Genomic DNA, 15,786 nt, shown 5'->3' with positions numbered 1-15,786 from the left:
TTGACCAAAATAAACATAGTAGTATATAAAATGGACAAAGTTGTCAGCAGATCAACATGTTGAATAAACATAGGTGCAAGTTGTTTTAGACATCTAGTGTGTGAATTGAAATTATCTCTAAGTTCTGTACAATTTTTGATAAAAAATTGTCTAAATGTCGGAGCAATACCTTGGTGTCATACGGATTATGACCATAATAATTCTATCTACTAAACACTAACCTACACCGCTTATACTCTATAATGTACAACGTAAGGTATTATACAGGAATCATGAATTCTTAAGGCAGTGGGCCAAGGCAGAAGGCTATATAATATGTACACGCCATCTCACTCCCATTCCATCAAGGCATCCATGGATGAGCTCTTGTCAAGTGCTTATTGAGGAGTATTCTCAGTTTGAAATATTTGCTACAGTGTTCACACCTGAAGGGAAGACTGCCACTAGTAGCTACAAGCAACAGAATGGCACTGCGTCATCTTATATCAACACAGTCAATATTGAAACATTTCAAGCTGTCTTAAGCCTCACTGAGTACATAACACACATTTGACAATTCACTAGACTTGCTAGGATATACTTTTACACTTTACCCTCCCTACAACTCTTTAACATTGGCCGCTGAGCCCAATGGATGAGCAGCCAGCTTCACTGTTGAATAGTTCTAATGGTGAACTATGGAACAGAGCTCCTTTATTCCAACGAATAGAGTACCATAAAACCTTTATTTGTACGTCATGGGGCTCTATTTTTCAACCCTTTGCTTAGAGTTGCGCTTTATTAGACGTGACGTTCAAATTAAGGGTGGCATTGTATTGTTCAAACACCTCGTCAGAATGTTGAGAAGAAAATTTAACTTTTTTACGCAAATCGAACGTTTACTACGTTTTGCACTCTCCTTTGGGCAATGCGACATTAAAGCACATAAATTACATAATTTTTTTATTATATATTTCAATACATCAGTCTTGGCTTTCGAATGTAATGTAAAAATTATGTAATTTATGTGCTTTAACCCCTTCGGATGCAAGAAATTGACTAACTTACCTCCAACTTTTCGTAAATATCTAAATAAATATGCATGAGAAAGCTGATACATGTCTCTATCAGTTAATATCTATCGCATGCAATTAACCTACGATGATCTTATAGCCAGCGGTTGCAATTTGTTGGCGCTTTAAAGTTTTTTATTTAATTTTAAATTTGAAGGCATATTTTCATTTTATAATTATATTTAACAAGGTTGCATAAAATCTTATTGCACTCATCGATGCTTGCTGCAGTTTGCAGCCAGATCTGGCTTTTTATGTGCTATAGAACAGGAGTTAGGAGCATCGATCAATTTTTATAAATTTTATAATAATCTATCAAATGCTGCAAATATATATATTCAAATATTATAAATTTCAAATTATAAACTTTACAATGATCTATCAAATGGTACAAGTAATGCAGAAAAAAAACCAGCATTTTCGAAACACAAATATTTGCATTGTTTGCTCGACAGGTTGTGTTCTGATTGTTGCTTTCGTATAAAGCCATTTCATCTTCTAGCTGTTCAATACCTTCCACAGTGTCTGCTGACCTGAACTTTTCTTCTGCACAGCTCAACTAGTCGGCATTAGCGTCTAGGCACATTTTTTAGCAGAGCAAAACTTTTACGCGTTGCTATCTGAAAAACATTTTGCGAAAATAATGATAAACTTTTCGCCGGAGGGACGCTTAGCACAAGTCGTCGAAAGCATTGTAATTGCTAAAATGTTTATCATAGACATCGAAGTATCAAAACTGTGCTAAACATAGAACTACTATTAGCCTGTTGCAGTTACTATTTCTATGGTGTTGCAAAGTTTTTAACGAAAAAACCTAGACTAGGAAATGAAAAACGGACTTCAATGTGAACAAAAACAACAAATGAAGTAATCGTTACTGATGTAATTGAGTCATTATTAGCACATTTATGCTGACACTTTTCTACTAACCACTTGCTAGTATGGGTTTGTAAAGATTGAGAATGTCAAACAGTGGCAGTCAAATAAAAGTGGTACTCTATTATTCAACCTTTCTTTCACAGTGGCGCTCAAATAGAGGTGGTGTTCAAATAAAGGTGGCGCTCAAATACAGGTTTCATGGTGAGCAGCTTAAGTACTACTGCTGCGTGTTTCTTGAAAACCATATTACTAACATTACAACACGATTATAAAGATTAAAACTACTAAACTAACCTTCTACTAACAATGTACGTGACAAATGTGCAGTCAAACATCGACTTATGATCATCTCATTAAAATTTTTCGATGTGCAACATAATATCTTAAGAAATATTTGTCTTGACATACAAAATACTTTCCAGCATGCGGTGCCTGAAATTTATCTAAAACATTCCAGCTATGTGAGAAAAAATGAAAGAGCAGGATGAAATAGACCATGTGAGGATGATAAAAATGGTATACAAATCATGTTAATTTTAAATACATCTAGTGCAGTCCTATCACTTTCATCACTTCTATAATTGCTATCACCACCAAACCAATGCAATGCCGAGACTGCACATCCATTAGGTAGCAAAGCTGAGATAAACTATAAAAATCTATTTTAGCACATTGTTATTTTATTTAGTTTTACATGTAACTCAAGTTTTTACATAGTTTCATAGACAGAGTACTTCTACTTACAAAATAATTTACATATGAAATTTTCTTGATATATCAAATTCCTTTAACTATATATATATTTCTCAAAGTTTGTCCATCTAGAGCAATTTTCATATCTTGGAATATAGATTCCATAAAGCAGAAGATTTGATCTCGGAACCTCCCGTTCACCAGTCCGACTGCCTTATTAACTAAGCCACACAAGTGATGTGGCTAGGCGATATATGTCGCTATATGGGAGCAAATACGCTACGCTTTTGGTCACCACGCAAAGTCATGGTGTAGCGTCATGAGGTAGCTCTTATTAGTAAGCTTACTCAAATTATCCATTGGCAATGTGCCAGGCTAATAACAAGTGGCAGGCAACTCTCATTACCTCTCATTGTTTATAAGTTGAATTTTAATACCTGGGCAACGCTGGGTAGTACAGCTAGTATAATGTATAAAGGTATATACAGAATATACCTTTATTGATATATTACTATTGCTCACTATTCTACAACTTATGTTTAGCTATCCAATTCTGGGCCAATTCAAAACCCCTATGCACTACAGCATACTAGTTTTATTAATCTAATTGATAGACTTCCAGCCTCTCATGTCTAGGAACATGAGGACCGAGTACTATTTGCCTCACAACTATAGACTTCCAGCCTCTCGTGTCTAACAACATTAGAACCGAGTACTATTTGCCTCACAACTATAGACTTCCAGCCTCTCATGTCTAGGAACACTAGGTCTGAGTACTATTTGCCTCACAACTCTAGACTTCCAGCCTCTCATGTCTAGGAACACTACGACCGAGTACTATTTGCCTCACAGCTATAGACTTCCAGCCTCTCGTGTCTAGGAAGACTAGGACCGAGTACTATTTGCCTCGCAACTATAGACTTCTAGCCTCTAGTGTCTAGGAACACGAGGACCTGGTACTATTTGCCTCACAACTATAGACTTCCAGCCTCTCATGTCCAGGAACACGAGGACCGAGTACTATTTGCCTCGCAACTATAGACTTCCAGCCTCTCGTGTCTAACAATATTAGAACCGAGTACTATTTGCCTCACAGCTATAGACTTCCAGCCTCTAGTGTCTAGGAACACTAGGACCTGGTACTATTTGCCTCACAACTATAGACTTCCAGCCTCTTGTGTTTAGGAACACGAGGACCGAATACTATTTGCCTCACAACTATAGACTTCCAGCCTCTCGCATCTAGGAACACTAGGACCTGGTACTATTTGCCTCACAGCTATAGACCTCTAGCCTCTCATGTCTAGGAACACTAGGACCGAGTACTAATTGCCTCACAGCTATTGACTTCCAGCCTCTCGTGTCTAGGAACACTGGGACCTGGTACTATTTGCCTCACAACTATAGACATCCAGCCTCTTGTGCCTAGGAACACAAGGACCTGGTACTATTTGCCTCACAACTATAGACTTCCAGCCTCTCGTGTCTAGGAACACGAGGACCGAGTACTATTTGCCTCACAACTATAGACTTCCAGCCTCTCGTGTCTAGGAACACGAGGACCGAGTACTATTTGCCTCACAACTATAGACTTCCAGCCTCTTGTGTCTAGGAACACGAGGACCTGGTACTATTTGCCTCACAACTATAGACTTCCAGCCTCTCGTGTCTAGGAACACTAGGACCTAGTACATTTGCCTCAAAACTATAAACTTCCAGGCTTTGGTGCTTTGGAACATGAGGACCTAGTACTATTCGCCTAACGACTTTAGAGTTTGCAGTAGTCAGGAAGCGGACAAAGATTCCCAAACATGCAATCACTAAAAATCAATAAAAGCACAAACTTGATATTACCAAAAAATCAAAATCTTATTCACAGAAAGTTGCACCTTTTTGGAGATTTATCTGATGAGCTTTTATGAAAGGAATCAAAATGAATAGAACAAGTCTTTCACAATATTATATTAATACTAATATCATATTAATAGGTACTAATAAAAATGTGTACTAGTGATTACACTTGCTTTCAAATATTGAATTTTTCTGAATCTCTAGATTTTGGCATTTTTGGTTGGGTTGACTTACATTTGTCTTTTTAATCGATTTGCTATTAACAATTGTTGCGATGCTGTTTTTAGCCACGTCATATAGTCACCTAAAAGACACTATTTGCAGATTTTGTGGAATTTGAATCAGATAAATTAATTTACTGCAAAGTATATTGGGCATGATATATATAGCACGAGGGGTATTCATTTGAAAACATTAAGTATCGCCTAGTTGCCTTGGCTGATGTGATGTTGAGGGAATAACTGATTGTGTAAATTCATTATCACACCTTCGGAAATACTGACATGTTTACAATTTGATCGAACTTTGGCAACTAAAAGGCTTAATGTTAGAAATAACTTCACATGTCAAGATAAATATATCCTCAGATTTTATGTTGCATGTCAAAAATTTTTTATGACAAGATGATTATGATACTTCTGTTGATTGATGGAAAAAAGTGGCAGATTGAAACTAGTACACTCTCAGTTATGAATGGCTGTGTGTTTCTGATAGCGAATGATTTGAAACTAGTACACTCTCAGTTATGAATGGCTGTGTGGTTCTGATAGTGAATGATTTGAAACTAGTACACTCTCAGTTATGAATGGCTGTGTGGTTCTGATAGTGAATGATTTGATACTAGTACACTTTCAGTTATGAATGGCTGTGTGGTTCTGATAGTGAATGATTTGAAACTAGTACACTCTCAGTTATGAATGGCTGTGTGGTTCTGATAGTGAATGATTTGATACTAGTACACTCTCAGTTATGAATGGCTGTGTGGTTCTGATAGTGAATGATTTGATACTAGTACACTCTCAGTTATGAATGGCTGTGTGGTTCTGATAGTGAATGATTTGATACTAGTACACTCTCAGTTATGAATGGCTGTGTGGTTCTGATAGTGAATGATTTGAAACTAGTACACTCTCAGTTATGAATGGCTGTGTGGTTCTGATAGCGAATGATTTGATACTAGTACACTTTCAGTTATGAATGGCTGTGTGGTTCTGATAGTGAATGATTTGAAAAATGATTGTGACACATAAAAGACCATAAAATGTTCGTTTGTTTAATCCGTGGCACTCTCTAGCGTATCGAGTGACCTACTACTGGCTAAGAAACTCTATTACTAGTTCACAATAACTAACACTATCCTTCTCTTATTACTCACCATGAGACCATGTGACCAGATATGGCTACACCAATGTTCAAATAAGCGATACTTTTAACCACTTTGTAACTTCATTTAGATTGATGTATTAAACGTATTATATACGCTTTGCTAAGTGGTACTTACGTGCAGAGCCGATAGCTTCATTCGTATGAACCGTCACCTGGTCCAGTCTTAATCGCTTTCGGTTCGGCCTGCGATAAGAATAGCATCAAGATGTTACGGCGGAGCAAATACGATGTAGAAGTACAATATAGAAATGTAGATATGCACCTAAATATAGCAATCTAGACCATGGTTTTAAATCTACTCATTTGTTGTTCTAAGCCGCAGTTCAAAATGGTGCAATCAGTAGTAATTTTATAAGGTACTATGGTACAGTATATAGGCCATGGCCTATTGAAAAATCAGCTCACTATCAGACCATTAGGTTAGGGTGTCATGTGATTTGCAGTTGGCCGTCCCAAAAACCTTATCAAATGTGGCAGACTAATAATCAAACCTGATATTACTTGGAAATTATAGGTTGGCCAGTATTGAAGGCAAAAGACATGCAATACAAATAAACATCTTTAGAAGGATATCCTTTAACGCTTTCAAGCCTAATTTTGTATACACAATCAGGGCCCCTGATCCAAGACCGTTTTAACAAACTTCGATAGCACAATTCTTTGTGATCTTAATACCATTTTGAAGCCCCAAGCTTCTTGAACTCAATGAAAAATTATTCTTCCCTCTTTCGAAGATGTGATGTTTAAGAGGTGACTGAAGAAACAGAATGGTTGATGTATGTTGATAGAGTGTGTATATTTTTCATGAATGGAAAAACAGATAGTTTTAGTCTAAAGCTCTTGATGAGGAGAAGAAACTTTCTAGTTTTGTCTATTTTTGATCCTTTGTTACTATGAACTACAGTCAGTGTGTAATTAGTAACTAATGTTCTGTCAGCTGCCATTCTTATTTCTCGGTCGGTTTGAAGTGCCCTCTGTATTTCAGCAATATCTGAAATACTAATAGTCCAATCAACTTGAACTTTTGCAATCGTACTAAAACGTATGATGCATCGTGACCACAACTTCATAATCCTACGTAAACTAAAAGTGTGGAAGCGCAAAACGAACTGATGCTCTGTCAGCGGCCCTTTTTCATTTCTCGATCAGCCAGAAGTGCTCTCGGTATTATGACGATACCGCAAGAACTAACAATTCAATCGACTTGAAACTTCAGAATTTTACCAAAACATATACCACACAAAGGGACCAAGACTTGATAGTCCTGATACGCAAACCAGAAGTACGAAAAAACAAGCGAAACTACCACACAAAGTTTACTGTGGCATACACAACATTCCTGGTGAGAAAACATTTCCCCGAATTATCTTGAGCCTAGGCTCCAACGTGTTAAAGGAACAAAGCTAAATTCTATCTTTAATATCAGCATTTTAAATATATTAACTTCTTTGGGCCTATTAGGCTACCTATAAAACCAACAAAACCTTATGAAATAGCACAAAAAATTGAGATTCTCTTACTAACAAAAGCAATGGATGATCAAACCATCCAGACGAGTTTACATGTCACCACATAAGGAGTTGCATGCTCACGTCGAACTCCTTCAGTTTATAAGAAATGTTATTTGTAATACAAATTCTCATTTCAACACAATTTTCTAGCAAAATAATTGCAGATAATCTTTGTCTTTGGATGTGACATGAAAGCTTTCTGCGCAAGTACCTTCCTGCTTCAACTAATAATAATAATATACAGTAAACACTCCTACAATAAATAATATAAATAATCCGTTCCAGGAACGTTTATCTTATAGGGAATTTACGTTATAACAGTAAAATACATGTAAATTGACTTATTCGTTCCAAGATATTGCCAAACTCATCCTTTTGGCCACAAAAAAGAAAAACTACACATAATTTTTTAATATGTTGGCTGTACCGTAACTGCAGTATTACTGGTTTGCATCGACAACTTTTTTCCTTTTTCTAACCACTTTCACTCGTTTTCTGGTTCATAATTGTAGTAATTTTACAAAAATTTAAGAACATTTTTGACATCCATTTACAATGATTTGTTTATTTTTTCTAGACAGCAAGTAATTCTGCAAAGTAAACCTAATCATAAATATGTTATACATCTACATTAAAGTAAAACAAAAATATATTTTTAATATAATAAGAGTGGTGTGTACTTGTTCTTCATACATCTGTCTCTAGGGGGTCAAGGTTATGATAAAAGATAACTTTCGATCATACTCCAACTTGTGACATTCAGATTAGTAGACAGACGTTGTAACAAACACCAATCGATTGCCTTCAAGGACTTTTCTAAACAATTTCAGCTACTGATTCGCTGTTTAGTGGACACTTCTGACGATCTATCATGGCGAACTAGCATGCCATAGAACTTGTATACATATATACTGTATAATTAGGATATACACTACATGTATGTTGTTCTGTCTCACAAATGCAGCAGGAGAAAGAAAGCGATGTTTTAAGGCTAACTACAAGATTATCGTTATTCATTATTCATTAATGGAATTTGAGAACTTGCACCAATTTGACACTAAGCAAACATTTTTTACATTTTGTGAAATTTACGTTATAGGAGGTATACGTTATAGGAGGTATACGTTATAGGAGGGATACATTATAGGAGGTATACGTTATAGGAGGTATACGTTATAGGAGGTATACGTTATAGGAGCGTCTACTGTACATGAAAAATAATAAGCAACCTTGCACACAATATTCGTATGAGACGTTAGTTGATTTTTTGAGAATATGATGAGAACAATCGCTAGCTTCTATTGCCATTGCGAGACAAACGCAAAAGCTCAACCAAATACCACATATACTGGAAATATTTGAATTACACTTTATACAGATGTCCTAAAATGCTTTGTATGCTGTTATGGTGAAAAAAACCAAAAACAGAAAAGAAAGCCTCAACTACAGATATACAAACTTGGTGTCTTGGGGTGTCACTATGTGAATTGCGGTGAAAATATGCAAACTCACTCATCATCCTCAGCATCACTCGGTACGGTGAGAGTCGAGGCAAAAGCTGTGCTCTCCTTGACATTGTTCTGTTTTGCGTCCCCAGCCTGCAGCAGTCGAAGGACTTCCCCATCGACACTAATAGACTCTGTCTTTTTCTCCTTATGCTCAGCTTTCCTGTGAGCTTTCAACTCAGTCTTAGACACAAAGGTCTCTCCGCATTCCTTACAGATCCGCTGCTTCACCTTCATTATGTCATTATTCTAAACAAATTAGTAAATAATAAAACTAGAGTATAACACAAAAAAGCAACAAATAGGAGCCTCAGCGCGTTGATAAACCTTACATGATTATAAGGAAAGTAATAAAATGATCAACCACTTGTAATTGTTTTAGGAATGTCTAACATGAGTGACTCGATTTCATGAATGAATAAGGTGTTGTTGCCCATCATATGATAAAAACCATCGGAAATCTTATAACCCGCTTTTCATTTATGGAGCCAATATCTAATAGACTTATCTTATAACCCACTTTTCATTTATGGAGCCAATATCTAATAGACTTATCTTATAACCCGCTTTTTATTTATGGAGCCAATATCTAATAGACTTATCTTATAACCCGCTTTTCATTTATGGAGCCAATATCTAATAGACTTATCTTATAACCCACTTTTCATTTATGGAGCCAATATCTAATAGACTTATCTTATAACCCGCTTTTTATTTATGGAGCCAATATCTAATAGACTTATCTTATAACCCGCTTTTCATTTATGGAGCCAATATCTAATATCTAATAGACTTGTAAGTGTATCCAAAAGTGAAACTTCACAAAATATGGCGAGAATCACGAGCATCTAGAGTGACATGGCAGTTGAAAAGTAACAGTTGTCTAGAGTGACATGGCAGTTGAAGAGACAAAATTATACATTAAAGCACACACCACCAATATGTTGGAGGCCGCAGAGTTGAGAGTGAGACTGGTATATTCTGAGGAAGTTGGAGCTGTGCCATTCATCTTCAGCAGTCGGGTTTCTGGAACTGATGAATGAGAGATGTGGGCATGCTCAGCCTTGCAGTGAGCTTTCAACTCTGATTTGTGGACAAATGTCATGTCGCAGTGGCGGCAGACTCGCACCTTTGGAGGACTGAACACTGCAAGTATACGACCGATAAGCTCGTCATTAGCTTAACAAAATAGCATCGCAGTCCAAGCCGGGTGGAGTGGTGGTATACATGAGCTGAGTGGTGGTATACATGAGCTGAGTGGTGGTATACATGAGCTGAGTGGTGGTATACATGAGCTGAGTGGTGGTATACATGAGCTGAGTGGTGGTATACATGAGCTGAGTGGTGGTATACATGAGCTGAGTGGTGGTATACATGAGCTGAGTGGTGGTATACATGAGCTGAGTTTTGAGCACAAAACAATTGAGTGCCAAAAATTGCGCGTAAAACAAATGAGCGTGGAATTATTTGAGCGCTGACAATTGCAGTCACCAACTTTGAGCATCATAGACAAACACGATATGTAAAGAAGATAACATCGTTCAAAGGAAAAGATAATATATTGTAGGAAGGCTACTGTTATGAACACGACAGAGTGCCAAAGAATGGAAGAGATACCTGGTGCTGTGTGAACAGTGGGTGCAAAGGAAAGATATACGTTAAATGCATGTGAGTGCGGATGTCAGTAAGCCACACGTACTCAACAATTGACAAATTCATTAATATCTTAAATGAACAAAACCATACTTCAAAGAAAATGATCAGAATAAACTGGGTGGCATGAATCTGTAAACAGAGTGAATATTTAAAAGTAAATAACGCCACATTCAAATGGGCGAGTATTGTTGAAGAAAACCGCTAAAATATCTTCATTCAATATCTTATGAACCTTAGCCTACAAAAGTAATTATATTCTTTTTATAAATAGATTTTCTGTTACAACATTTGAGTTGTATAACTTGTCTTTATATACTTTAGCATTTAAATGTCAATAAAATTTAAAACATATTAATATTTAATACATTAAATAATAAAATATATTTTATTAACAAATGAAGATTAAGACAATCCCTTCTTTTTTAACACCAAATGCTTGTAACAGTGAGTGAATGATGAAATAAGGAATAACAGAGAGAGAGTTGATGTCTGAATTTATGCTCAAATGTTACTGTGCTCATTTGTTTTGGGCGCAATTGTTGGCACACACTGTCTTGCGCACAATTGCTGACGCTCTATATACAAATACAATAAAATACTATCACTTTAAAAACCATTAATATAAACTTTATGAGGTATCTAGTTTCAGTGAATTGTTTTTTATAAATTTCCAGCACATTTGATTGTTTTTACAGAATTTTAGAGTGGCAAAAAGTAACTACAAAAATAGAAAAGTTGATAAATTGTAAGCTAGATGAGGCCAAAGATCTACATGATTGTCTGTATTACCAGCCTAAACCTCTAAGATTTAGGCCTAAACTCTAAGATTCCTTAACAATAATTTTTGACGTTTTATAAAGAGATCATTGCTGAGATTAGGTATTTTTTAACCTTATATTGCCTGATGTGCCGGCATGCATCTCAAATCCAGGTGTTGTTGTAGCCATCAGTCAAAGCTAGCAACAATGTGCAAAAAGAAATCAAACGAACAGATTAACTTTGGATTTCATATACGATGCATCAAACTTAGCCACAAACCAATAAAAATGTTTAAAAACACCTACAAAGTCAAATTGAAAACAGTTGTGAGCCACCAGAATGCCATTCTAAAACTGTTTCATCAAATAAAAATGAACAACATTTGGCATAAGCTTTAGTTAGCAAAGTTGTAACCAAATTTAAGAAGCTAGCATTCGTTCACGGCTGATCAAAATATCAAGTCATGTTACTTTGAAATGTATGTTTTCTTTCAGTTGAAATATGATTCTCTGGCTAGATAATATTTGTCTATTCTTGAGTAAATAAAAAATAAGAGTCTTTCGGTCCTACGTTGACTTCAGCGATAGCAACTTCAAGTGGATCAAAAGCAGTTTGAAGGTTACTTCTTTGTATAGGGTAAATATTTAAGAATTTTATTAAATCATTCTCCAACTACTATTGTAATTAAAGAAAGTTAGCTTTAACAGGAAGCTGTTTAAATATTTTTTTTTGCTTTTTTGTATATCAAACTTGGACATGACTAGACCAGATTTGAAATGATTTATAATGAATTCTTATTACATCATAGAATGTTTGTGTTATAAGCAAACGACACTTTCGTGTTAGCGGTGTGTTTTTATGGTGAATTTTAATGTTCGTTGTATCGATGCGAGGTTGGCAGCAAATACTGTAGACTCACCGAGATCACTGGAGGAAGCATCACCTAAGAGGAGCATATCAGGCGCTAGGTCTATGCTGTTGTTCATAATCAACTGTGAATGAACAGACCTCTTATGCGCCTTCAACTCACTTTTCCCTTCAAACGTTTCACCACACACTTTACATACTTTCTGCTTCCTCGGGGCGAGCTCACTCTCCGTCAGCTTATGAATCTAGAGGGATAGAGGGAAGAGTGGCTAGCCTTCTCACCAACATTCCATTGTGTACGTAGACTTAGACTAGCCACCTCAAGAAGTATGAAGAATTGCTTATTAGCAAAACTACATTTCCTACTTCTCTTTTTCAAAATGATTACTTTTACACTGTGAACTAAGGGTGAGGAGTCTGAGTAGGTGCATGAGAGTGGGGCTGTAAGGTGGCGTGTGGGAGTGGGGCTGTGAGGTGGCGCATGGAAGTGAGGCTATGAGGTGGGACGTGGAGTGCAGGAAAGGCTATGAGGAGGCGCGGGAAAGTGGGGCTGTGAGAAGGCGCGGAGAGTAGGGCTGTGAGGAGGGTGTGGGGCTGAGAAGGAATGTTTGGGAGAGGTGGGGTGAGAAGAAGGGGCTCGGGAGAAAGGCGGTGAAATTGGGGACTTTATAAAATTTTACAGGATCCTACCTTCTTCATATGTTGCAGCTTAGCAAAGTTGGAAGGAAATCTCTTGGTACAGAGATGACAGACAAGGCTTTGGGGCTGTGAGTTTGATCCAGAGTGTGCTGTCTGTAGGTGCCGCCTACGTGCAAACTTGGTAGGAAATCTGCAAATAAAAAACTTAACCTACCATAAGCAAATAAGTACCCAACCATTTGGGGGGGGCAAAGGTGTGACAGCGACAGGAGTATACACATTTTACATGGTTACAGGGTAGACAACTTCATTTATATCAAGTGATTTTTTTGTGAAACAACTTTTAATGGCATGAACAATGAGACAGGTCAATGAAAATTATTAAGTTTTGTCATTAAGTCCTGTAGCAGACTAACTACTGAACTAATTGAAACAAATTAATGCTCCGACTAATGCATTTGTTGTTCTTTGAGGGTTTTGAATATAATTATAATAACAGAGCTATTGTAATCCGAGGGCGCACTGTAAGGCCAAGCTGTACTTAGTACAGCTGACTGCTGTACTAAGTACTGCGGTCAGCCATTAATATGGGAAGTTGTCACATCATGAAAAAGGAAGACTTAGGTGGCATATATATAACAGATTTTGGCAAATGTCAGTCCACTCATGCCACGCTATTTTTCAGCACCTGAGAAAGAAGAACAAATGACTGCTTTAAAATTGCTATCCATCTTTCATGTGGCAACACTTATTTTTTAGTAATAAGTGCGAGAGCCAATCAAAGAGTCAGATAATTTCATCATTGAAATTACATCAGTTATGCAAGGCAAGTCAGAGGTTTGTGGCAGTCCTACTAACCTTCAACTTAGCATACAGCTTATGTATTTTGTTCTCCTCTGAACTGCATGTTCTGTTTACACAGCTTCGTTGTCAAGACATATGGATAACTGCGACAGACTGGGTTAAACCAATCATTCTTCAGGGACAGATGCTGAAGAATGATTGGTGTAACCAAGCTTCATAAAATTTTACCTTTAATTAGTTACCCTACAGGACAACATCATTCAAGGAGTAACACTTCGTGAAAGTCGTTTCATGTATTTTTGTGGAATATTTTATGCGGGGAGGAACACATACACGAATAAATTAATCCTGAATCCAGCTAGCAATAGAGTTTAAAACCTTCACATGCGTATAGCACATGTTTAACTTTATGCATGACTTTTTATTCTACATGTAATTGTATCTGCCAATCAAATACATACCATGTCTAAATCAAAATCATCATTGTCACCAGCTTCGTTATTAGAAGTTGTTGGAGGTGATGTCACAGTGATTCAAAGCGATCTTTGATGACGACATGCTTAATTTTGAAGACATTGTGACAACTTTGAATAATTTTGTAAATAATTGCAGTGCATTAGCAATGGGTGCAATTTTAAACCCCCCCAAAGGTTACAAAAAAATTGGAACTCAGCTATGTTTACTGACAACGCCTGCCAGCTAGTTATCAATTTTATGTAGTAGTTATTTTCCCCTTTTCTTTTAAAGGTTGACTTGCAACAAAATTCACATTACAGTTATTTGGTATCAAAAGATTCACCATGTCTTACTCTGTTGTGTTGTAGGTGCCTAATATGTGGAAATGTGATTACAAGCTCTTAAAAGCTCAAAAACGAAAAGCCGCCGTAGATTGGAATCTCTTTATTTCTCTGACGTTGTCATTACAGTTTGGTTATTGTCTTGTCACGGTCTCGTGTGGCTGCGATTAACTGTTCATTTTTGAGCTTTTAAGAGCTTGTAATCACATTCCCACATATTTTGCACCTACAACACAACAGAGTAAGACATGGTGAATCTTTTCATATCAAATAACTGGAATGTGAATTTTGTTGCGAGTCAACCTTTAAGGAAAATACCAACAGCTCTAATTATTCGTGGATTTTAACTATTCGCGGAATTGTCTGCCTGCGAATTGACGAATTTTTGAATTTATCGAATAATATCATCCGCTAGGGAATGTTGCATTAAGACAAAGCTGGAAGAATAGTTCTACAAAGAGATCCTCTTATTACTAAGAAGTTGATGCTGCCTACACTTTCCAACAATAACATAGACGACGGCAGCTAATTATAGATTAGAAAGAGAATGCTAAAGAAATACAATATAATTACATACAGTAACTTTATTGTACCATATTTCGTGGTTATGATATGGAATAAAATGTAATATTATAATGTACCATGTGCAGTACATACCGTAGGGCATTACCTTCAAGACGGATGTACGTATAACAAACTTTGAATTCCCCTCAAATAAGTTTAGCTTCCTTATCACACACACTTAAAGCTAAGTTTTAGTATGTATTTTCAACTATTTTACTGAATTTCAACTTTTTTTCACTGAAAATTTATCACTTACCAGTTTCTGTCTTCGATTTGACTATAACTTTTAACAGACCTGTTTAAAACCTTTTCAACATATTTCGGCAAGAAAACCTGAATAATGCTGTTTTCGGAATGAAATGGACTTTTGTTAGCAGGTTAAGGGAAGTTGTCTGACCACTGACCTATTTGAAAGGATTGCAACTCCAACTTTGCTACTGGTTTTAAAGAAAATATTACTGTTTTACACACAAGAATTGCTGAACTGAGAGAAATAGATCATCATGTCTCTTTCAGGCGATGTGAAAATATTTTCGGCGAACTGCACTTCGGTGTCTTTGTTACTTTAACGTACGTAATAAGCACATCCGACAGCTAAATTTAAAATCGGGTGCAAATTTTGTTGAATTTGTGTGATGAAATCAGATTCATACGGTTAGGATGAAAAAAATCATCATTCCACTTAGTAAGTGAAAAATTGTATATCAGGGTAATTGTATATGAGGGTGAACCACATATGGTAGAACACAGCTGTGAAAATTCAACAAGTAGGACTTGCCTACAATATATAGGCCGAATAAGCAATAAAAATTTTAACAACATT

The 15,786-nt window shown here is 36.5% G+C and overlaps 1 protein-coding gene across 2 annotated transcripts in view; it reads right to left on the bottom strand.

The window, feature by feature from the left end:
- Positions 1-34: 34 nt before the first annotated feature.
- LOC137393272 (zinc finger protein 865-like) overlaps positions 35-15,786 on the bottom strand; it is a 25,655-nt gene continuing 9,903 nt past the window's right edge. For both annotated transcript variants that reach the window (XM_068079752.1, XM_068079751.1), the window contains exons 7-12: positions 12,850-12,988; positions 12,212-12,404; positions 9,812-10,023; positions 8,885-9,126; positions 5,977-6,044; positions 35-450 (exon numbers count right to left, since the gene is read on the bottom strand). In XM_068079752.1, the coding sequence (XP_067935853.1) occupies positions 344-450; positions 5,977-6,044; positions 8,885-9,126; positions 9,812-10,023; positions 12,212-12,404; positions 12,850-12,988 (961 nt within the window). In that variant the 3' untranslated portion in view covers positions 35-343. The remainder of the gene's footprint in view (positions 451-5,976; positions 6,045-8,884; positions 9,127-9,811; positions 10,024-12,211; positions 12,405-12,849; positions 12,989-15,786) is intronic.

This window comes from Watersipora subatra, chromosome 4, assembly GCF_963576615.1.
Source record: "Watersipora subatra chromosome 4, tzWatSuba1.1, whole genome shotgun sequence".
Lineage (NCBI taxonomy): Eukaryota > Metazoa > Bryozoa > Gymnolaemata > Cheilostomatida > Watersiporidae > Watersipora > Watersipora subatra.
This window is presented reverse-complemented; position numbering and strand designations above follow the sequence as displayed.